This window comes from Synchytrium microbalum, assembly GCF_006535985.1.
Source record: "Synchytrium microbalum strain JEL517 chromosome Unknown SmJEL517_scf0036, whole genome shotgun sequence".
NCBI lineage: Eukaryota > Fungi > Chytridiomycota > Chytridiomycetes > Synchytriales > Synchytriaceae > Synchytrium > Synchytrium microbalum.
The window spans coordinates 187,352-208,983 of NW_022158385.1; the positions used below are offsets into that span (position 1 = coordinate 187,352).

Genomic DNA, 21,632 nt, shown 5'->3' on the forward strand with positions numbered 1-21,632 from the left:
ACGTTATAGAATTGGATGGATTCGTGGGGTTGCTCAAAGTCAAGTGGTGGAAGTCCTAAATTGACTTCTTGCTGCCACGTCGCAACGGGCGTGCTGGAGCTGGAAAGCGAAGAAGGATGAATCAGCAAGAAAATGATGAAAATGTATATTTAGAGCAAGGAAATGATGAGCTTGTATTATCAGCCGTACATCTCTCCCCAACAAATCCATCACCATATTCTAGAAATTTGCAGACTACAATATTCAGCTCCATAGACCACTCCATAAATATCTCCATTAATCACAAGCTCGGCACCACAATCGAACTGGTTGGATTGCAAGTATGGGGAGGGTGTCTATTGCTACTGGACTATCTACATAATTGCAACAGCGTCAAAGGCAGCTGCATTCTCGAAATTGGCTCTGGTACGGGATTGGCATCTATATATGCAGCCCTGCTAGGGTGTACACGTGTGTATTCCACCGATATTGATACTTCTGATGCTGATAGCTCGGATGGAACTAGTTTGTTTGAGCTACAGACACTCAATATTAAAGCCAACCACATAGACAATATAGTCGTAGTCAGGGAACTAGATCTGACTGATGGATCACATCCTATATACAAATCTCAAAGCATTGAAACTGATTCTGTATCGACAGAATCTAGTGACTATAAATGGACGCCAATAGACTTGACGGACGTGGCAGAGAATTGCAAGCTGATTATAGCTGCAGATATAATATATGACGACTCTCTGACCTTTCAGTTTGTATGTCGACTGCCTGACTTACTGGTCAATGGGAGACAATTAATCCTGGCTCTGGAAAAACGAGTAAACTTCACCCTGGAAGACATGGAAGCAAGAGCACATGCGAGAGACTTCTTACGCCATACCTTACAAGCTTTAAACGCTGATCGGGAAGAGGAAAAGTTGGCGGTGGTTGGTTTTGAAGTTGTGGATCTAGAGACAATCCCACAAGTCTTTGAATATGAAAGAAGTCAAGACTTGGAGTTGTATCGCTTCTGGCTGTAAATGATAAATCAAACGTAGATATCGTTGTAGATTCGTATATTTGAATTGCATATTGGTTGTAATATAGTTGGCTAGATCAGATACAATCAACTTGTGATGCTCGGTGCCACCAATTCATACAAGCTGAAAAGTTTCAAACTGGGATCTTGGCACTGCTATGGTAATGAGTAACTGGACAAGATATCGAATTGAGTCCAGAGCTTCTTTACGGTGTGTGTCCGACTGGTGTCTTGGTAAGCTAGAAAAAAATTAAACTGAGCCAAAAAAGTGCCTCCCACAAAATCACAAAGAACTCGCCAACACCTTTCAGACATCTTGACTAGCCAAATCCGACGATCGCTTCGACATCAACGCAACTCCTTGCCTCGTACATCACGGTCAACTACTTGCGGTGAGTTGTTCGCCGCGCGAAGGCGCTCTAATTCATTGTTTTGCTGTGTTTCGTACACAAGTTTGCGAAGTAAATGACAACCGCTCAACATGTTATTTTTAATAATTTCACGTAGTAATATCTTTTGATTATCTGCATTATATCTGCTGCCACGGAAATCTGCCTCGACAAACATGCTTCTGTCCGCTTTAATCACGATTTCTGCACTTGTTCCAAATGTGTTGGGAAATCCAGTTGCAAACTGTGATACTACTTATACTGTAAAGAGTGGAGACTATTGTTATAAGGTATGTTCCTCACGATTTGGAACGATCCATTGGGGGTACAAAGCTTGTTTCCATATGCATCACAAAACTTCAATGAATTTTGTGTCTGTTTTTGTGATAATCTGGCCTAGTTCTCTTTTCAACCTTTGTTTTCGACTCTGTCAGAAATCATATCTTGTTCATAATCGCTGATATATCTCCTTCTTAGATCGCTCAAAACTTTGGAATGGCCGATTACCATACGTTAGTGCCCTTTCGGACACCTTCACTACTGTAGTTTTTTTGTTCCCACGGTGGGATCTAACCGATCATGTTTCCTCTAGTTTGGATACATACAATTCAGCTGCTCCCAATCCTCTGAAATGTGATGTAACTATATTAGCTATTGGACAAGTGCTGTGTGTTCATACTGCTGCTGCACTTACCCCCACGCCAAGGTAAGAAAAAAATCATGGCAGTGGAACTTGTTTGATTTCAATTTCATGAGTTTTAGTGTCTGCTTTTCAAATATTGCTGTTCGCTACAAGCTTCCAGTGAAGCTCGTTGTGCGCTAACTCCCAAACCCATTCAATAGTGTAAAGGCCAGCCCGGCAGCTAGCATCAAGGCCAGCCCAGCACCCAGCATCAAGGCCAGCCCAGCAAAAAGCGTAACTCCAAGTCCAGCACCAAGCATTAAAGCCAGTCCAGCAAAATCTCCAGCACCAAGTATCAAAGCATCACCAGCACCATCCATAAAAGCATCTCCAACACCATCAAAGAAGGCTAGCCCAGCTCCCTCTCCCACCGTCGCAACGAACCTAACACCGTTACAGATCGCTCAAAACCCGGCTGATACGTACATGCCAATCGCTGGTCGTGCTACGTATTTCACTGATACGCAAACGCTGTGTTTGGGTTATGGAGCCATACCGCAGTATGCAGTGGCACTGAACTGGATGACTGGGATGAGTTCTGTGAGCTATGATCCCAACTTTTGTTGGAAATGTGTTTGTAAGTGTTTGTGTGCTTGAATTTGTTCAAAACAGAAGGAGGCAGATTTTTGTTATTGACGCTTGCTTATTTCTGCCTGCATAGATGTGTGGACGGCAAAAGGCTCCTTTACCGCCAAAGTTGTTGATGTTTGTGATAAGGCTAACTGGTAAGACTGTTGTTTCGACATTTCACGAATGTGAATTTCCGTGTTTTTTGGTTATTGTTTTCTAACTTTTGTTCAACTTGCACAGTGGAATCAACGATCCCTCTCATTTGGACATTCACGGTACTGCCGCTTTCTCTGTTGTTGGTAACGTCGTTGACGGCCTCATCCCAATCAACTGGTATGTTGGCAGTCACAACAATAATCACGCCCTTTTCTCTCTTTTTTTGGCTCACGAGTTGATGCTTCAATAGGGAATGGGTACCATGCTAATTTGTTCTGAAATGACCTCGCATACTTCCAATGTGCTGGACACACTATCTATTTCATGGTCTTCTGATCCTCATACCACAATGGCACTATAAAAATACCACAGCAAAACAAGAGCGATACCAGCTTTTCAAGTTAAATAGTCAGTTTACAATAGTCAGTCAGTCAGTCAGTCAGTTAAAAAAATACATGTGAAGTATCTGCAAAAGATGTGCTTTACTTCTATTGCTATGGCTACAGTTGAGCTTTACATATTGGTGCAAGTTTAAATTAGGATTTACTTTGGTTTGCGCTTTCATACTTTTTCTACTCTTGAAGCAAGTGATACTAAGCAATCGCAAGACATATGTTTAGAGAGCAGAACATGGAAGATATACTCGGAGCGTCCTGCATCTAGCGAAGGATGTGACAACGCATAAGTAGCAAAAGCAACAAAGAGCTTGGATATACAAGAGACTCAGGCATTATCCTCTGATGTATTCTCATAATCTGACTCAGCATCATCGTTGTCTTGGCCTTGAATAGCAGATGATTCTTTGTCTACGACGTATCCAAAGTATAGAGGCTCCTTCAACTATTTCACCCTATGGGGAAAAAGTCCTGCTTCAATCCCAAGGACACACTTCGATTAGCACCACTACCCAACAGAGGCTTTATATTCTTTGCAAGATAAAAGTCTTTTGCACGTCATTTCATGTATATTTTCAATAAAAGCCCTTTGGGAGTGTGTCGTTTTGACGATGGAACCAATGGCCGTTCAGATCGACTTTAGCAAGAAAAACCATCAGAACTGATTCTCCTGAGTGAAAAATGTGAAATCAAAAGTGATCGACGTGTCTCTTGTCAAGATGTATCTATATGAACATGGCTACAACATACAACAGGCGTTTGAGTTCCTTCAAATGTTGTGTCTTTCTTCCAAAACAATGGTTCCTTCGGAAGTCTATCACTAATCCTCCAAATCATCAGATGGATAATCATCTGCAGCATCATTTTCCACCAATTCATTGTCAGACTGTGGTTCACATATACGACGATTCGCAAGGAGTCGACTTTTAATCCAAAGACAACCATCCCACTGATTGCCGTATTCCCACAGGACATCTACTATCGTGCTGAACTGCATGCGTGGGAGTTTTCTGAGTGCATTCACCGTATCTTCGTATACAGGTTGGATCTCGTTTGCGAGCCGTTGCTGATCTGGGAATTTTAGGCGAGTCGTCAGCTAAGACCACGAGAGATAAAGATGAGCGACCAAGACCTCATGACAGCAACACAAACAATCCTTGCTGTCGACAAAAAGTCCTCTCGGTTTCATACCAGAGCAGATACAAAGGCAACCGTGTGTAAGGGATACGCTTTGTTCCATTTATATCTCTGCGATGGCGATTTGTGGCCTCTGAATAAGACACCAAGGGCTCTTCCAAGTACAGGAGACTGATAGAGCTATGAAATGAGAAGCGGTATTTAGCAAGACTACAAGTGATCTGAATTGGAACTGGTGAATGAATTCACAATCCCCAGTAGGGAAACAGGGCAAAGGAAAGTAATCAACCTTGTTTCCATCATGCAGATGCTGATCACGAATGAGGAGTAGACGACATTTGGCGTATAATTCGTCTGCAGGACAGGAGATTGGCGAGGCAACAATCTCACGAAAATTCCATGTTACTATAAGCTTCAGTTGTGAGCGCCAAATCCGACAAACAGAAGTTAACTATACGAAGAAGCGGGGTTTGGAGTGAGTGCGTGGGTTCTTTCTCGTTTCATTGTAGCACACAATAATTTTACCCATTTGGCATCGAATCTTGTTCGAAATTCAGATTCATTTCCAAATAACTGGAGCGATGCATATTCAAAAACAACACTCTAATCCCGCAAGAAGGGAAGTCGTTAGCGAATCAAACACACGAAACACAAGCATGTGAAAGATGACAATGAAGTTTCTCCAAACCAAAGGAAGCGAAAAGCTCTCACATTTTCAAGAGGGTAAAAATCAGTTTCGCACATCTTGTCCTGCAAGAATTCAGCAAAAGCGGGCCTGAGCTTCTTGGGAAGATGGGCAGACAACCTGACACTAGATCGCCCCGCACGCGGCGGTGTTTCTACAACACGCCTTTTCCGAGGCATCTCTTCTTCATCAAGTAAATCACTATGAAAGGGCCTCTTTGATGCCTCCAATTCAGATATTCTATGTACAAGATCAGCGATCTGCGTTGCCGAGTGACGTTTATGGTCTGCGAATTCCTTGAGCAGAGCTTCATGCTTCCGAAGCGATACAGTAAAATCGTTTCGTAGTGCGGTTAAAGCATCTGCGATATCTTCTTTGATGTTGACAGTTTTGGGCGTGTGTGATGATGGTGTTGATGGCGATGATACCTCCACCATCTCAACCTCCTAAAGGCAAAATACAGGGTCAGATCAGCTGAAATCAAAGGCTGGAATTGAAGGCACAACAAGACGCAACCACACTATAGTGGATGTTACGTTTTCTGGACAATGTGTTGAAGCTGGAGTCAACTTTGCAACTAGTGAGGACGATGCACGTCGTTCTTTCTCTCTATCGAGCCAACCTCTACCAAGACTCTTGGCTGACGGCTTGTTATCGCTCGCTCCGAGCATCATGTCAAATTGCATGTGGTGAAATGTGGTGGTGACGCCTGATCAGAATCAAGATAACAAGACCTTTGAAATGAGAAATATATGTCTTTTGTATTATGTGAAAATGGTGCGATCTACCTTGTACTAGTTGAAACTCATCCACGCCAACGGTCTGTTTGGATATTTGTCCAAAGTGACCCCAACCTCAACAATAGCGTCTCTCAAATCGCCGCAAGTTCAACCACCAACGCTAGCATGTTCGAATGAGGTAATGGTAAAGCACAAGTACTCTGGAACCATTGTGTTGTAGTTAGTGGTCAAAAAGTCTATCGATAAAATAGCTGCCAACAGCACTCGCGAGGCCTGGTGTAAGCTATGCGATGGGGCAAGGTGATTCTATTACTATTTTGTGTAACAGAACAACATTGAGCAGATGCGAACAGGTCTATACAAGCGATCGAGTATTTATAACACGAACATCGAGACACGGTAAAGGCGGCACCACTTGATCAGATTCCGGGAAGGGTCGAGTCCAATCGACTCTATACCCAGAATCACCCCAAAATACGGCATCAGACTGCCAGTCTTTGTCGGCAAGTTCAGTCACGAATTTGGGAAAATTGGCTTCCGTCCATTCGTGAGACGATTTTAAAGCTATTCTGTCGTGGAATGAGCTGAACATCATTTGGTTGGGCTCACGAGATGCGTTCACTGAGAGATCGTGTTGAAACCGGATCGAGTTCAGCACTGCTTTGATGACGTCCATTTCAGTTGCGTCGGTATGAAAGACCACACAGATCCTGCCGTCTGATTTCCTTGATATTAGGTAATTCTCTTTCTAGAAGATGAGCATTTGGATGAGCTTATTGGCTTAACAAAGACGAGGGATCAAAGCAGTCATCAAGCTTTCACAGGATCATCTTGTTGCTCAACTCACTCTCAACAGATCTAATGCGAGTTGCACTTGAGCAACGCTATCAAAAGCTTTCCGAACCGCATCTCCCAAGACAACAGTCGGCACTTTCTCACCCAACCGTATTGACTCCCCAAACCAACTTTCTCGAGGCTTTAGCTCCTTCATAGACGGCACCCGATTTGTACGCAGAAATGTATCCGAAATTAAGACGAGCTTCGAGCCGTTAAGCACCTCGAATTGGGCTTCCCACACTATCGCGGAGGAAAAGATGTGGTAAGCTCAAAAATATGGACATGAAATCTTGAGCTGCGTTTATTGTCGGACATACCAAGCCTCAACGTGGAAAAGTAATGCAGAGATCCCAAGATAAAAAACATGATGAATAAAGCAGTCGTACTGTATGGGAGCGATATCAGGCCTACGCCAGACACCAACCCAAACAGATCAGCAACCGTCATTTGACTGTCGTCTTTAGCTACAAGACTGTTTGTGGTGTTATTTGTGAGTGATTCTTAACGTACTTGATGACAGAAAACACACACCACATACTCGCCAACATTCCCTTGTAAAGCAAAGTTTCGAGTGAATGTCATATGTCTAGTATTCCAGAGGTGGTGTAAGAAAGAGGAAGATAACAGCAAAAACGAATTATAGCTCTTACGTTGCAGCCCAGATCGAGAAATGTATTGAGCGACAAGCATATCCGAATGAAGCAAGTGGTAGAAATGCCGATGCTGGAGCAACAACCGTCAGAAGCTGTACGAATGATCCAAACAGCGAGGAAGCTTCGCCCACTATCTTCCAGCTCTTCGGATGTCTGTAAATGAGCAAAATGTCAGTATACATCATTGCATAAGTATTCGAAAAACTTACGAATCAAACGATTTGGCAAAGCGTTGAATGAAAAACAGCTTTCCGATTTCACCAAATCCGTCCTTCAGCACCCATTCTATAGCAACTGCACCGCCCGCTGCAGCTGATGCTTCGACACCTAATGAGGTCAACATGGCTTCAGTGCAAAGGACACCGACCTAGCGCCGCGACAAAGCAAACCGTTAATTTTCTTTATACAGGACAATTTCCATTTTGCTTACCATGCTACCGACGTATGTCTCGAGAAACTGCCAAAAGTGAACTTTAGCATCTACAAGCAAAAATCCCATCAGAAAAAAATCGAGCTATGTCTCAACGAAGGATCTCTTCACTTACAGGTAGGATGCACAGATTCAGGATATCCAACGGGAAGAAACAAGGCCCTCAAATAAGCTGCCAAACGTCTCGGCAGTATTTTCTCAAAGAATGATAGTCCAGTCGATGGAATCCAATCCCAAATCAGAGTCGTACTGTTTGGCAAATGCTTGTATACTCTGATCCTTCCATGGACGATTTCTGTCAGTAATGTGGTTGATTTGTTGTCTGCGTCTATATTCTTTGGGTGCACGGTATTTGTACTCGGTGGTTGGTTTGGGGAGGAGTGTCGACGAGATACTGTGTAAGGATGCATTATTATACACGCCCCGGTATAGTCTACCTCTTTCTATAGCCGTGCGGAGCCTAGTCGTGCAGGCCTGTCGTGATTAGCAGCTTTGTGGAAAAGGAAAAAGGTGAACAAAGGTTATTTCAGTGTTTAGTGTCACAGGGTGGCAGTGTCAATCAGATATGGATGAATCACGTCCAGCCCGCATGAGTAAGAGATTTTGTTGATAGAGACTTCACGCGTCACCACTTGGACCCCTTCGCCGTATTTAAAACGCGTCGAAACAGGGTGGATTTATCGATGAAAGGACACCTCAAATAATTTACAAATAATGGGTTTTTTTTCTTGTGTCTACAATACCAAGTTAAAAGATGCAGATCTATGATGTATTTCCTCTTGTATGTATTCTCGATCTCTCTCCTCACCCTCTCCCTCCTGTTGTGCTTCACCATCCTCCTCATCCTATTCATCCTTATGTACAGTAGGAGTTCCTGGCCGCATACTCAAGCACTCGCGGTATTACACCCGATCTTTCAATAGACCAAGATCGTTCATCGTAGTTGTTTCCGGCCTCATGCAAGCCTAGAACAGGCTCAAGTCCATCGCTGCCTTCTTTGTCAAAGGCCAGTAAGTAAATGTATTGACAAATTAAAGCCATGAATGCGGAAAATAAGTATTCAAGTTGGTATTCTTCTTCAGACGTCCGACGACGTGAAACCGGAGTCGAGATGCCTGATTGTTGATGTGATCGCTACCGTTTGTGCTGTTTTCGGAGAAGCCAACCGCGTCCAAGAGGTCAAATTATCCTGCCTGATTCCTGGATCTGGCTTGAGTTTGCTTGCTGCGTCCCCCGTGGCTCTTTGCTTTCAGCCGAACTTCGCACTCACTACCACAAGAAACACGATGGAGCTTGCGAAGAGCTTGCGAAGGACAGAATGTCTATTCGTTTTAGGGAGATTAATTTAGAAGTGAAGAATATCCCTGATAAGTGTTACAAATACGACTAAAAATCCTCCACATCCTAATCAACAAACAACCTTAAAAAAGCAAACTGTCTTGATATAAGCTAGCTTGATTTAAAACCTGCATCTTGCTTCTTGTGCTGAATTGCTAATATTCGAGCCATAATCCTTTTCTTATACCCAATGATACCCTGTTTCTTCAACAGCTTGGTTAAACAACCACTCAATGTCCTTTTGAAACACTGCAGAGTTGTCTGACTTTTTCTTTCTGACTTCAACGTCGAATTCAGCATACTCGGGTGCATTTTCAGAAATCTCAACGTCCGATAGACATGCCCAGAGCTAATTGGTTGGAATTCGAGAAAATGAGCATTGGTTTGTGAGGGCAGAAAAAGTGCGCTCAGTTTGCAGGAATGCTGGCTGTTCAGACGCTCATCGGTGAATCAGCCTCTCCCTCAAACAACCGACTTCATTACTTACTGCAGTCAAAGCAAACACAACACTTGGAATTGGGTAAAACGTCCAACCCCATTTCCTTGCCAGAATGTCTTCCTCATTGAAAAACATGTACTTCATGGCACTTGCCAGAATAGGAGACCGAAGGCCCTACAAATCAACGAGGTTAACAATTAGAACACAACTTCAATAAACCTAGACAGGATACTTTTTTGGTGTTACTTTAACCAACTCTTACCGTATACTCTCTGGTCTCAAGCACTTCCTGACACCGAGGATTGAAATCGTCACCATCAACATCGAGGATTTCAGCAAGATGCTCCAATACTCGTTCTTTCAGACTAGCACGGTACTCTAGCAGAATTTTCTTGACCTGATTATGAATTGAGAGAGTCAGGTCAACAGTCAGTCTGTTTATGACTCAACACAAATCGATTCTAACCTCAGCAGTACTCGGGTTACTAGAAGTTTTACGAGCTGCTTCATCAATAAACTGTCTAGGCTATATGGTAGTAATGTCAGCAGTGTCACTAGCGAAACTACATCTTTCTGCCGCATAAATGACGGGCCCAGCTTTCCTTTTTTGTCCTTGTTGAACTTACAGTAGGGAAAAAGTTCTGCTGGCTAACCATCTTTGTATATACATCCGTGAATGTGTGCTGAGGAGCTGGCGGTGCCACATCATTCCCTTCCTTCTCTGCTTCTTCTGAAACTTTAATTGCCGTAGACCGACGAGTCCTTCGTGTACCTTCAGCAGGTGCATCCTTAAACCCACCACGAGATTTACGTGTCGCACTCTTCTTCTTTTCATCATCACGTCGATGACTTTTACCACTACTACTAGGTCCTCCATTCGCGACATGTTTGCCTTTATCACGATTATTGGGTGCTGGTGATTGCGAGTTATCTCTTGTTGAATGGTCAACTGAAGATAACGCTGATTCCCCATCGCTACGAGGACCATCATCATCATCATCATCACTTCGTGGCGTCATAGTACGACTTCTACCGTTTTTGGGAGCTGATGGTGGGTCAATTTTCAATCGACGTCGGGAGGTGGTTGATGATTTACGGGATTTTTTGGTAGCGTTTGGTGGTCGTCCACGGCGGTTTCCTGATGTTTTCGTTTCACGGTATGCCATTGAGTCTTCCAGGGCCTTCATTCGATCTCCGCTACATGGTTTGTTGTTGAAAGGTTAATTTTTTGTTTTTTAAATGAGATACTGAGAGGACAAAAGGGATTTCAGATGGTGAAAGTATTGATCAATTTATAAACCCTCAAGCAGGGACACTTACTGTGTTTTAATGAGAGATTGTAGCCTTTTTTCCAACTTTCCCATCATTCCGAATAACCTCTGATCAAGATCAGCGAAATCGTCAGGTGTACTACTAGAATCCTCTGCCATAGGTTCCTTCAAACACAACACTGTGTCAAGTTTCCAGGTTCCTACCATTTTTTCTTTTGCTTGTTCAAAATGATCAAAACTTACATAGGTCTGTAGAGCAGACAATGGTACGGAAGGTGGAGCAATTTGATTACTCGTTGTTGTCACTGTTCTTGTTCTGCTCGGAGTTGACATCAATGTGGGTGGTCTGATTGGAAGAAGTCTGGAGCTGGTAGGAGATGAAGCAGTGTAGGCTTCCTGACAGATCAAACAGTGAAATATTAGATCTTTCTCATTCAAGGCAGGATTTATAGGACTCACGAGAAGCGAGTTTGCTTGAGTTGCAAATGAACTATTTGGGGTTGGCCTCTTCAGACGGAGTTCATTAACGCCGTCATTATCTGATGCTCGCTTTTGAGGAGTGGTTGATCTTCCCCTTCCATCCATTTTGGATTGTTTATTTGGTCAAGAGCCCTTCAATTCAACAGTTGTCATTAGCTTCGGGTTTTGATAGAATCAAACAATGCAATACAATAGATAATACATAACAAGTCAGCACTTACAAGATATGAGAAGCCACAGTCCCCAGTCTCACTATCAACCGAGTTCCTGTTGCTGGACGAGAGAGAGTGTTGACAGATGTTTGGTTGATCGAATGTGAAGAATGTGTCAAAATAGACTTTGGGCATTTTGACTAGGACTTCTCAAGAAAGCCTCTTATGAAGGAATTGATTTGATTCTATTTGTCATGATATGAACTCTATTCAACGCGTGCGTGATATACACAGCACCAACATTTACCACTATTTTGTACATCACGCTCATCTGCCTTGTAAACGAGGGATCTGTCTCTCCGACGTGTCAAATCACGTGTATCTTGTCTCAAAACTGAGGTTGGCCTCTCAGATGCACCCAAGAATCTCTTCAACCTTTGCATCAACTCGTCATCCTCCAAACATCATCACCATCCAAAGCCCTGCCACTGAGGAGAGCTGTTAGATAGTAGATTGAACAATAGAGTAGTAAGAACTTGATTCAAAAGTGCGTACATTGTATTTGACAGGGTGCATCCGTATTGAGCTTTTATCATCCAACATGATCGATAACTCACATCTTTACACCAACCAAAATTTTACACAGATCCCCGAATCACATCATCTCGTACATCTCATCATTCTCTGATCCGCTGTCTCCATCTCCATTTGATTACCCAAAACACCTGGATCATCAACATTTCGAGAGTTAGGAAACACGCTATACATAATGGCCTCATTCCTTCACACCAAGAAGAGCTTGGTCTTCATTTTTCTGGCTGTATTGATCTTGTGTGGTCAGGTTAATGCTCAACGACGTCGTCGGTAAGGCTGGCAAGAGTTTGTTGTGTTTGCGTGTTTTGTGACTTTGTGTGCTGAATGTGATAAATTTGAGGATCGGTGACGCTGTCGCTAGTCGATCGCACTCATTCTGTGCGCCAATCATCGTATATGATCACTACACACGATCTCGTCATTCGAGTCCTTCATTGTTTCAAAGTGGTGCCACGTCATAAACTGTTTGATGATATTTATTCGCAAAATGAAGCCTATTAATAAAAGCTAACACCCTGCACGATTATCATAGTCAAAGTGCTGATCGAAGCCCAGATCCCAGCCCAGATCCTAGTGCTGCTCCTAGTAGAAGATTCAGGCCGTCCCCCTCTTCACAAATCTCTCCTGTCGAAGCTTCTCCTCAACCTTCTATTAGACCTTCTGCTCAACCATCAATCAACCCATCTCCTCGAGCCTCGATCAGAGCATCTGCTCAACCCTCTATGACACCTTCTCCCCCTGCTCAGTCATCACTGCCAAGCATCGTGCCATCTGTAGGACCGAGCATGGTGTCCAACAGTCGCACCTCAACACCACCTTCTAAGCCAACTGGATTGACAGTGAGTGGTAATCCCTTTATGTGAAGAAGTCCAGTCGGCATCAATCTTGTCGCTCGAACGAGGCGTTTTAGTTGATTAGCTGTTTCATCAGCAAATGCTCTCTGACACCTCGAAATAGAGTGCTCAAATTGCTTCTAATCCATCTGCCAAATACATTCCTATCGCTGGCATGGCAACGTTCTTCACAGATACAGAAACACTTTGGTGTGTTTTGTTCTATCCACTGCAAGACTCTATGAACGTTTGAGACACTCATGTTCTTTTTTCTCTAGTTTGGGAAATGGACCTATACCTCAGTATGCTGTGGCATTGAATGGTGCGACTGGGATGTGGGTTACTGGTAAGCAAGACCATCTGTTTCAATTTGACCGTCTGTTTGAATTGAATGAAAATGATTGTATTCATAATTGGACTCTATTAATCAATCTAATCACCATACATGTAGATTACGATCCAAAGGTGTGAACTCTCCCAATCGCATGTTTGTCCCTTCAAGTCTCCTTTTTTTGCCCTCTCAGCTCACACCATTGTTCACCAACAGTTTTGTGGCATGTGTGTTCTGGTATGGACCGCTAAAGGAAGTTTCAAAGCTGTGGTTGTAGACGTCTGTGATCCAATCAACTGTGACTACAACAATGCCGCATATCTTGATATTTGGGGTGAAACTGCATTCGCTATATTGGGAAATGTTATTGATGGGATTATTCCTATTACATGGTATGTGAACTTGGGCTGTTTTGTGTTTGAGACTTTCATTGAGTTCCATTTGATGCTGCTAGGGAGTGGGTGACATGTTAACTTATTGTATACATGTCAGTCAAGTAAAGGAAAGCATTAGATGGGACTGTTTCTAATGGACTCATTCAAACAACTATAAATATTGCTGCGTAAAATAACTAGAGTCCAATAAAGTTGTACATTTGAAAAGTAATTTGCTATGTCTGTTTCAAATCAACATTTGCTATTGTACAAGATTACAACTATGCTATACTGCTACTATACTAGACATTGCTTGCGGACCATAAGAATAGAGAATTTGAAGGAGCTCACTATATGAAATGCATAAGTTTGTGAGTCAACATCAAAATCGTACGGTCAAAGAAACACCAAGCCAATGAGGTACTTACATCACTTACGACCGTCTCCCCCTCCACCGTGGTGTCCACCGCCATGGCAGCCACCACCGCTGTGATGTCCACCACCAGCATGATGACCACCACCTGTTGTTGCAGAATGGCTTCCTGATGTGGCATGACCACCACCACCAGCTGCATTTCGATCAGTTGCAGCTGCAGCCCGTCCTGCAAACCCTGCATCATGACCGTGTGAAATGATACGACCAGCAGCGTCGTGACTCATTGGAGTTTGCTTCTCAGACATTCTGGTCTCTTGGATATAAGATAATTGATTGTTTGATATGTGGACCGGATATCCCTTCTGAGTTTGTTTTATCCTGGTTTTAGTGGCAATGATTTCTTGTTTTTGGAAAGCGATTTCTTTTGTGTGTGAGAGAGAGTTTGTGATGATACGTTGGAAGTGAGCAGATGACTGTGTCAAAGCCCGAAACAACACACAGTGAGAAGCACGTAACAGCAACATACAACCTTTGGCTAAAGTTGCATCCATTTGGTTATTGATTCCAATAACAATGTTATTCTTCTTTGAAAATCAATGACAAAAAGGTGTTTCGACCGACTAGTTTACGAGAATCGGCCAGGAACGACTGGGTGCGATGCAGATAGTCCACCGTCGACAGCTATAGGCTGTCCGTTGAAGTAACTGGCTTCGTCACTGGCAATGAATGCGACAACTGTAGCCATCTAAGTGTCGGGCAAAAAATATCAGTCGAGATCTTCCATCATACACATACATAGACCACATGTAGACTGTTATACGCATAGATAGACCTAAACCGTGATTTACCTCACTAGCAAGAGCGTAACGTCCGAGAGGGTTGAGTTGTCCGATTTTTTTGTCGGTACCGCGAGCTCTGGCGGCATCGAACGTAGGAGCAGTCTGGAATAATATCAATATAAATGTTAGACGTTGAAGATTCCAAGGCATTTGGCGCTTATAACTTCAAGGCTTTTTTACCATTCCGGTTTCAGTCAAACCTATTGTCAGAATTCAGAACGAGATTTCAATAAAACGCATTAATGCAAATTATGCATTGTACATACCAGGACACAGAGCATTGACGCGAATATTCGTCCTCGTTAATTGGTAGGCGCAAGTTTGTGCAAGATTGATGACAGAGGCTTTGCTAGCACTGTATGCTACACCACCAGCACCTGGTTACAGAGTGAACAAAAGGGACGTTAGGTGGAAATTCAGTCTTCAGAGTTTAGGTGACATCTCGTTGTGCATGTTACCGATTGGGCAGCAACAACACACTTCCACGTCCAACCACAATTGCATTCCAACAAGTACCTGATCGAATACCAGCTACAGATGCAGTAAGGATAATAGCACCACGCGATTCAGGCTTTTCAGGAGACGTGACCTTCATTCCTCGCGAACCATGCTTGACACCAAGGAAGGGTCCCAACGAGTTTACTTTCATGGTTTGCATGTAGTCGGCAGGTGCAGTATCTGTAATCATATGTTTGGGGCCAGAGATACCAGCGTTTGCGAAAAAGATGTCTAGACGTCTAGAAATAGGACCAATTTGTTGGACTACTATGCTTTTTTTGCCAACAAAAATCATCATACCCGTAAGCAGCCAATGCTTCATCAACGATTCCGGAGACTTGGGATTCTTCAGCGGCGTCCACTCTTCGCGCGTGAGCTTTAACATCTGGGTAGGTAGCTACAATCTTGTCTGCAAGAGCTTGGAGGTTTTCAGTAGCGAAATCCGTGACGTAGATTGCTTTTGCGCCTTGACGTGCGAATTCGAGGGCTGTAGCGTGTCTAAGTTGAGTAAAGACGAGATGGGATTAGCTACTTGTTGGTTCCAAAAAGTGACGTAGTGCAATGTGAATGTGTGTGATGGATGTAACGTGGGAGTTGATGTCGACCAGCTTGCTATCTTTCTTGCTAATTGTACGCGGCCGAATAGATGGCTTCAGCTTACCCGATACCAATGTTGGAGTTGCAACCAGCTATACGTGAGATGTGTCAGCTTCTGTTCTTGCAAAAACCTGAGATCTGTTTGGCTTACTGATGATGGCCACTTTGCTAGCCAATTTGCCTGGAACTGTGGCAGATGTATAGTTTGGAGTCACGAGCTGGGAGCTAACTTGCTCAATTCGAGCTGCTGCATTCTTGTTTGCCATTATGATCTTTGTGGTTTTGAACAAACGTGTAGGAGTTGGGGCAGTATGGCAGTGTGTTATTTTACAAGGATTGTGACTTTACAAGGATTGTGATTTTACAAATGTTGTTTTATACTTTTACAAGCAAGAGCAAATTCTAATCCACCAATACCCATACTGCATTCGTCGGCCTTTCTTGCACTTCCCAAGCTTGCAAGCTCGATACAAATCACATTGATGCAGTGGAGTATACTTGTCATGCCTCACACGTGGAATTGCAGCTCTCAACCCACACAACAACTCCATCTTGGATGACACTCGATCAATAAAGATTTGCTTACCCAAATGAGGCTTGCAAACCTTCTTGCACCTGGAGCACTCGTGACCAAACATTATTCACCCTGAATTCACCACCCACACCATCAAACTCATAATGATCTCAGTGAAGATTTGTCCACAATTCCACACTCTGCCGTTGCAAGAGTAGGAATTGAAGTCACCGACGACGTATGTGGAAGCTTCACGATAGGATGTCAAAGTAGACGAGTATGCCATGGGTGTGCGGGAATTCGAGATGATGAGACTGTTGAGACATTCATATTCAGAGCAGTCCTGTAGAGGACGATATGTGCATGTTTTCCTGAAAATCAGAACAAGATGTCTAATCTAGATTGAACTCTGTAGTGTTAGTCATGTTCTTGTTGCAAGACTCTTATTCCTCGAGTGCAATTCGTTCTGCTCTCTGACATTTCCCAGCCTGACAATCTCTACATCGTGCACTTTCAGGTGGTGGTGTTTTCTTCCCACGTCCATCGTACCTCGGCACAATCGGATCTCGCGACATCATAAGCAGCTCTAGCTTCGATCATACACCTTTTTATCCAAATCAGGCTACACCCTCCTTCATACAACAAACACTCGGACCATAGACCTTATCTTTGGATACCCCTGGTCTGCCATACAAAAAGATCACTTCAGCAAATATTGTACCGCTAGTCCATCCTTTGTCACAGACATGGCATGTAAAGGCACCGATTCCATATGTGGATGGAGTGTGGTCATTGAAGCTATACGGAGGATGGCGTCGGTATTGCATTGGTGCAAGCATTGGTGGTCGTTGTCTCATTGAAATCACTATGTTTTGCAACACACATTTACAAAATACGGGTACATTATTCAGTTAAGTCCGAGCCGTGCACGCCTTTGAGCTTTTAGAGACCGTCAGAGGCGATGTTCGAAGAATCTGCCAAAGGTTTTACATGATAGCGCAACACTAACCAGATGCAATTGTACTTTATTAGTCTTGACGTGTTTATCGAGCTGACTAACACTTTCCTCGTTGACACTAAAACACAGGTCTCATCTATGCGGTGGACCTTCCGCGTCTCCATAAGATTCCATACTGATAGCAGCTCTCAACTTCATTAAAAGCATCAGCTTGGAAGATGCTCTATCGACATAGACACTTTCATCCAAATCAGGAATGCACATCGTGTTGCATTTTGAGCATTTCTGTCCATAGACCTTTACCATAAATTTTCCTGGTCTACCACACTCACAAAAGATTTCAATGAATATTTTCTTGCTAGTCCATCGTTTGCGGCGGCAACAGGGGCATCTAAAGCTTTCCTGAAGATCTACGTTGATGCCAGTTTGGTAGATGAGGGTCTGGTTGAATATACCATAGCGATAGGAAATTTGGATAAGATACGAGCATTAAGACTACCGCATTCGAAGAAATCGAAGACTTTGGATATTTCATCTAACGGGGAAAGAAGTGGAGACTTGGAAGTGTTTGGTATTTGAACCTTCACGCATACACCCATCACCAGTAGACAGCCAGCAGCAAAACTTACGCCAAAGGCGATGGGGCTCGTCATGTTGCTAATCTTGCTGTCTAACTCACAGAAATGTGTCTTTGCTCTGTTTTGAAGTAGGTGTGAATGGATGTAGAGCATGATCCAGGATACGCGTCAGTGGCGTTAGTCATTAAAAATGGATTAAATCCATAATTTGATAATTTTCCAGAATATTTTCATTTGCACGTTCCTTCCTTGGCCTTCTTCCAAAGATGACACATCTGCACTTCTGCCAATCGCAAACCAAAAAGATATCGAGATACTCCACTTGCAAGAAAATAACAATCCAAACCAATTCACAAATCTAATCAAATCAGCATCTACTCACTGATCAATAAGCATGCTCTCGACAGATACTCCAACTCCCGTGCCCGAACCAATTGCAATTGCTGATGAAACCGCACCTGCCCATGCACAGACCTTGAAAGAAGCGGCTGCTCCCCTTGTAGACCACCTGAAAACCAAATTCAATGAGGCCACTGCCGCTGCTCAAAAGTTTGTCGAGGTATGTTCAAACATGGACATTTACCATTTTTGTTGTTTTTGTTGTGTACTGATTGAAACATCTACATTCTTTGTAGCCATATTATGAACAATACGTACCTCCTCAAGTGGTAATTGATTTGATCTTTATTTGCTACAACCTTGATTCTCACGGTTCCTTACCTCGTTTCGTATTCTACTCATATATAGAAAGCTGGTCTTGAAAAAGCATTGCAAACTACCACAAAGTTTGGTCACGACAGTGTCACTAAGGGCAGAGTCATTGTAGAAGGTATGTATCCCTTTACATTCATCTGCCAGTTTCATATTCTCGTCTCAGGTTGCTATCGCCTTAACTCGGGAACCTGAAACCCCCACGTGCGAGTTGATCAACTTTTAGTTTCATTCCAACAGCAGTCTCATCAATGAAATCATTGTCATAATAATAACCGTAATCTCATTCTGAAATCCTAGGTGCTACTACTACCATCACTGCACACACTCCTGCTCCAATCTTAAAGGTCGTAAAGGACGCTATTGAACAAGGAAAACATTTCGCTGAAGATCCAGCTGGCACCGCCAAACACAGTGAGTACTCTCTCCCTGTTTTGAGGAGTTGGTGTTCTCTGTTTTGGCACAAAATCTGAAGAACTTTACTGTTTGTGAGGATACGAATACTAACCGAAACACAAATCTGTAGTTGCGGAAGATATCAAGACTTATGTTCCAACGTATGTTTTGAACTATGGCAGCAGGACCTATGAAGTTATTCAACACACTGCGTGAGTTAACATCATCAGTATAGTTGCGTTGACACGTAAATTTTCTTTGTTGATCACCAAACGCCAACGGGCTTAATTGAAAAGCGTTGAAACCCATCAATACATGATATTGATACACTCACATGCAACATCCTCTAACATGCAATCAAATTTATCCCTACTAGTGAGACTCTCCGTACAAACACCAAAGAAACGATGGAAGGAGCCAAGAAATCCGTCGAAGACATTTCAGCTCGTGCCGTATCTGCTCTGGACAATACAACTGGAGTCATCGTCACCAGAGTAAACGGTGTTGTCGAAAAGGTTGTGGCAATCCCTCAAGTACATAATGTAGTAGAACAGCTCAAGACATTGATTGCTCCGCTCCAACACGAACTGTTTCCTGGATCTCCAAGCGAGGAGGATGCTCCAATCCCCTTCTTGCCAGAACAGGATGAGGCTGCTGCCACACCTCTTGCTGAAAAGCCAAAAGCATAGAAGAGATTTGATGAGAAACATCATAAAGCTGTGAGTACTGCAGGTTTGGTTGGAGTTTTTTTTGATCGGGACAAGTTTGTTGACAACACTCTGTACGTTAGGTTACATTCTGATTTGAGACCAAGGTAGTCCAAATAAAGTGTCTTTTTATTGTAACATAGACTTTTCGCCGACTTGGAATATAAAAACGTGAATATGAACAAAAAAGATTGCTCCTCCTATGGTGAAGCCCGCAAATTTGTCGTTGTAGCGATCCAACAAAGTTGTCTTTGCTGCTATGCGATATACGATAAAGTCGCGAGTTTACCAGTTCGGAACTATGTAGACTATCCACTTCTTGGGACCATCGTCGAAATATCATCACTCTGCGACATCGCAGCAAAGCCAGAAAACGGTGTTCTTTCTCGCAAGCACAAGAGAACTTGCCAGTCCCAAATCAGCTGGTTATATGTTAACGGTGCGGACTGACTGCGGCCAAAATCATCGTAAGTGCCCATCTATATATCCCCCGAGCTACCATTCTAACCAAATCAAACGATTCGTCCAATGTTTGCAAACTCTTTCCTTCTGAGTGCTCACCTTTACTCCTATAAAACAGGTGCCATATATTATAGAGCAAAGTTAGAAATCATGGGCAGCACAAACCCATGGTGGAGGTCATCACTGATATCACTGTATCTACCACTACTTGTCCTGGTTCTTAGTGCCACCAATGTCGACGCTGCTGTTGAAGCTTCGTTTTATCAAGAGGATTGTACGTCATTGTTACGGTTATGTTGTCTTGCATGCAGTTGAATTAGCTCCTCGCTGTTGCTATTCGGTGGTTGATGAGATTCCTCAAGCCTTGACTTCCACTAACCCACAAACACACTTGTAGTCTACTCATCAGTAACAGCCCAAGGTGCAATCGAAGCCGTAGTCCTAATTATAACAGGCCTTGCACTCTGCTTCGCAGGCTTCATGCTCTTCAGACCAGTCCTCTTCCTGGTCGGATTCTACTTTTTTGCCGCAGTATGCTTCATCGTCCTCTCATACCTCGAAGGATCAGGCAAAGTCACCCTCCCGTCTTCCCGATCGTGGATTTATCTCGTCGCGTGTCTGGCGGCAGGTGTAATTGGTGGACTCGTGTCAATGGCGATCTGGAGGTTGGGGTTGGGATTACTTGGTGGACTGTTGGGGTTGTGCTTTGCGTTATTCATATTGATGATTTTGACGGGTGGGCCGGTTGAGAGTCCCATTGGCAGGGTTGTGCTGATGGGTGTGTTGACTGCTATTGGGGTGGTGGCGATTTTCCTCATCGAAAAGGTACTATTGATATAACTATTTGGCGGGATATTTTGCGCTGTATCGTTTTAATATTTTCCGTTATGTAGCCGCTGTTGATAGCATCGACATCGCTAGTCGGCTCATTCGCCTTCTTTTTCGGAATCGACATGTTTGCCAGAACGGGATTCTCAAACTCCATTATCGGATTCTTTAAAGCACAACCATACCCTGTCTCTGGATGGGTGCTCTATGCCATTTTAATTGGATGGTTCCTGTTGGCATTGGCTGGATCTGCTGTGCAGAGTAATTATGGATCTGGAGGTAAATAGAGCGAGCACAGAAGATGAAGAATTGATTAAGTTGGAGCATCGACAAAAGCAGATGAAGAATGTATTGACGAAGAATGTATTGGGTTGGAACAAAACAAGCATGGGCCGTTGAGATGCATGGAGTTCAATGCTCCTCGTTTTACTCACATTGAACTGTTCGTATAGGACGTGGAATGTACCCATATAGTCAGTTCAGAAACAAGAAGTGGAGAGAAGTTAAACCACAATGGGAAAATTAAAAAAGAAGCAAAGCAATGTTTCGGGCATTGTGTGTTTTAGTATATACCGGGATATCTGTTTTTGTCTAACTGGAGCTACAGTTGGGGGTGGAATTTTGGGCTGGAAGTGTGTTGTGTAGTAGTGGTTGTGTATCTTTCTCT

General features: G+C 43.3%; 7 protein-coding genes across 7 annotated transcripts; 5 read left to right on the forward strand and 2 right to left on the reverse strand.

Annotated features, from left to right (window-relative positions):
* Positions 1–116: 116 nt before the first annotated feature.
* Positions 117–1,016, forward strand: SmJEL517_g04817 (uncharacterized protein; the record flags this gene model as incomplete). The annotated part of the gene is made up of 1 exon (XM_031170745.1): positions 117–1,016. One exon carries the CDS (start codon positions 117–119, stop codon positions 1,014–1,016), a length of 900 nt encoding a protein of 299 aa, XP_031023280.1.
* A 564-nt stretch (positions 1,017–1,580) lies between these two features.
* SmJEL517_g04818 (uncharacterized protein) lies at positions 1,581–3,081 on the forward strand (the record flags this gene model as incomplete). The annotated part of the gene is made up of 7 exons (XM_031170746.1): positions 1,581–1,694; positions 1,882–1,916; positions 1,997–2,110; positions 2,248–2,663; positions 2,748–2,811; positions 2,897–2,989; positions 3,063–3,081. 7 exons carry the CDS (start codon positions 1,581–1,583, stop codon positions 3,079–3,081), a joined length of 855 nt encoding a protein of 284 aa, XP_031023271.1.
* Positions 3,082–6,124: 3,043 nt separating this feature from the next.
* Positions 6,125–8,099, reverse strand: SmJEL517_g04819 (uncharacterized protein; the record flags this gene model as incomplete). The annotated part of the gene is made up of 8 exons (XM_031170747.1): positions 6,125–6,517; positions 6,617–6,846; positions 6,924–7,078; positions 7,145–7,192; positions 7,257–7,412; positions 7,469–7,626; positions 7,690–7,739; positions 7,805–8,099. 8 exons carry the CDS (start codon positions 8,097–8,099, stop codon positions 6,125–6,127), a joined length of 1,485 nt encoding a protein of 494 aa, XP_031023272.1.
* A 4,039-nt stretch (positions 8,100–12,138) lies between these two features.
* On the forward strand, positions 12,139–13,600 carry SmJEL517_g04820 (uncharacterized protein; the record flags this gene model as incomplete). Its single annotated transcript, XM_031170748.1, has 7 exons — positions 12,139–12,233; positions 12,496–12,802; positions 12,921–13,006; positions 13,075–13,142; positions 13,248–13,261; positions 13,344–13,519; positions 13,582–13,600. The coding sequence occupies 7 exons, from the start codon at positions 12,139–12,141 to the stop codon at positions 13,598–13,600; spliced, it is 765 nt and encodes a 254-aa protein (XP_031023299.1).
* Positions 13,601–14,502: 902 nt separating this feature from the next.
* SmJEL517_g04821 (uncharacterized protein) lies at positions 14,503–16,077 on the reverse strand (the record flags this gene model as incomplete). The annotated part of the gene is made up of 8 exons (XM_031170749.1): positions 14,503–14,622; positions 14,726–14,818; positions 14,897–14,916; positions 14,983–15,093; positions 15,233–15,453; positions 15,515–15,712; positions 15,876–15,903; positions 15,963–16,077. 8 exons carry the CDS (start codon positions 16,075–16,077, stop codon positions 14,503–14,505), a joined length of 906 nt encoding a protein of 301 aa, XP_031023298.1.
* Positions 16,078–18,255: 2,178 nt separating this feature from the next.
* On the forward strand, positions 18,256–19,657 carry SmJEL517_g04822 (uncharacterized protein; the record flags this gene model as incomplete). Its single annotated transcript, XM_031170750.1, has 6 exons — positions 18,256–18,420; positions 18,497–18,529; positions 18,609–18,690; positions 18,873–18,986; positions 19,099–19,180; positions 19,345–19,657. 6 exons carry the CDS (start codon positions 18,256–18,258, stop codon positions 19,655–19,657), a joined length of 789 nt encoding a protein of 262 aa, XP_031023301.1.
* Positions 19,658–20,287: 630 nt separating this feature from the next.
* SmJEL517_g04823 (uncharacterized protein) lies at positions 20,288–21,491 on the forward strand (the record flags this gene model as incomplete). The annotated part of the gene is made up of 4 exons (XM_031170751.1): positions 20,288–20,411; positions 20,535–20,962; positions 21,031–21,244; positions 21,418–21,491. 4 exons carry the CDS (start codon positions 20,288–20,290, stop codon positions 21,489–21,491), a joined length of 840 nt encoding a protein of 279 aa, XP_031023300.1.
* Between the last annotated feature and the right edge of the window lie 141 nt (positions 21,492–21,632).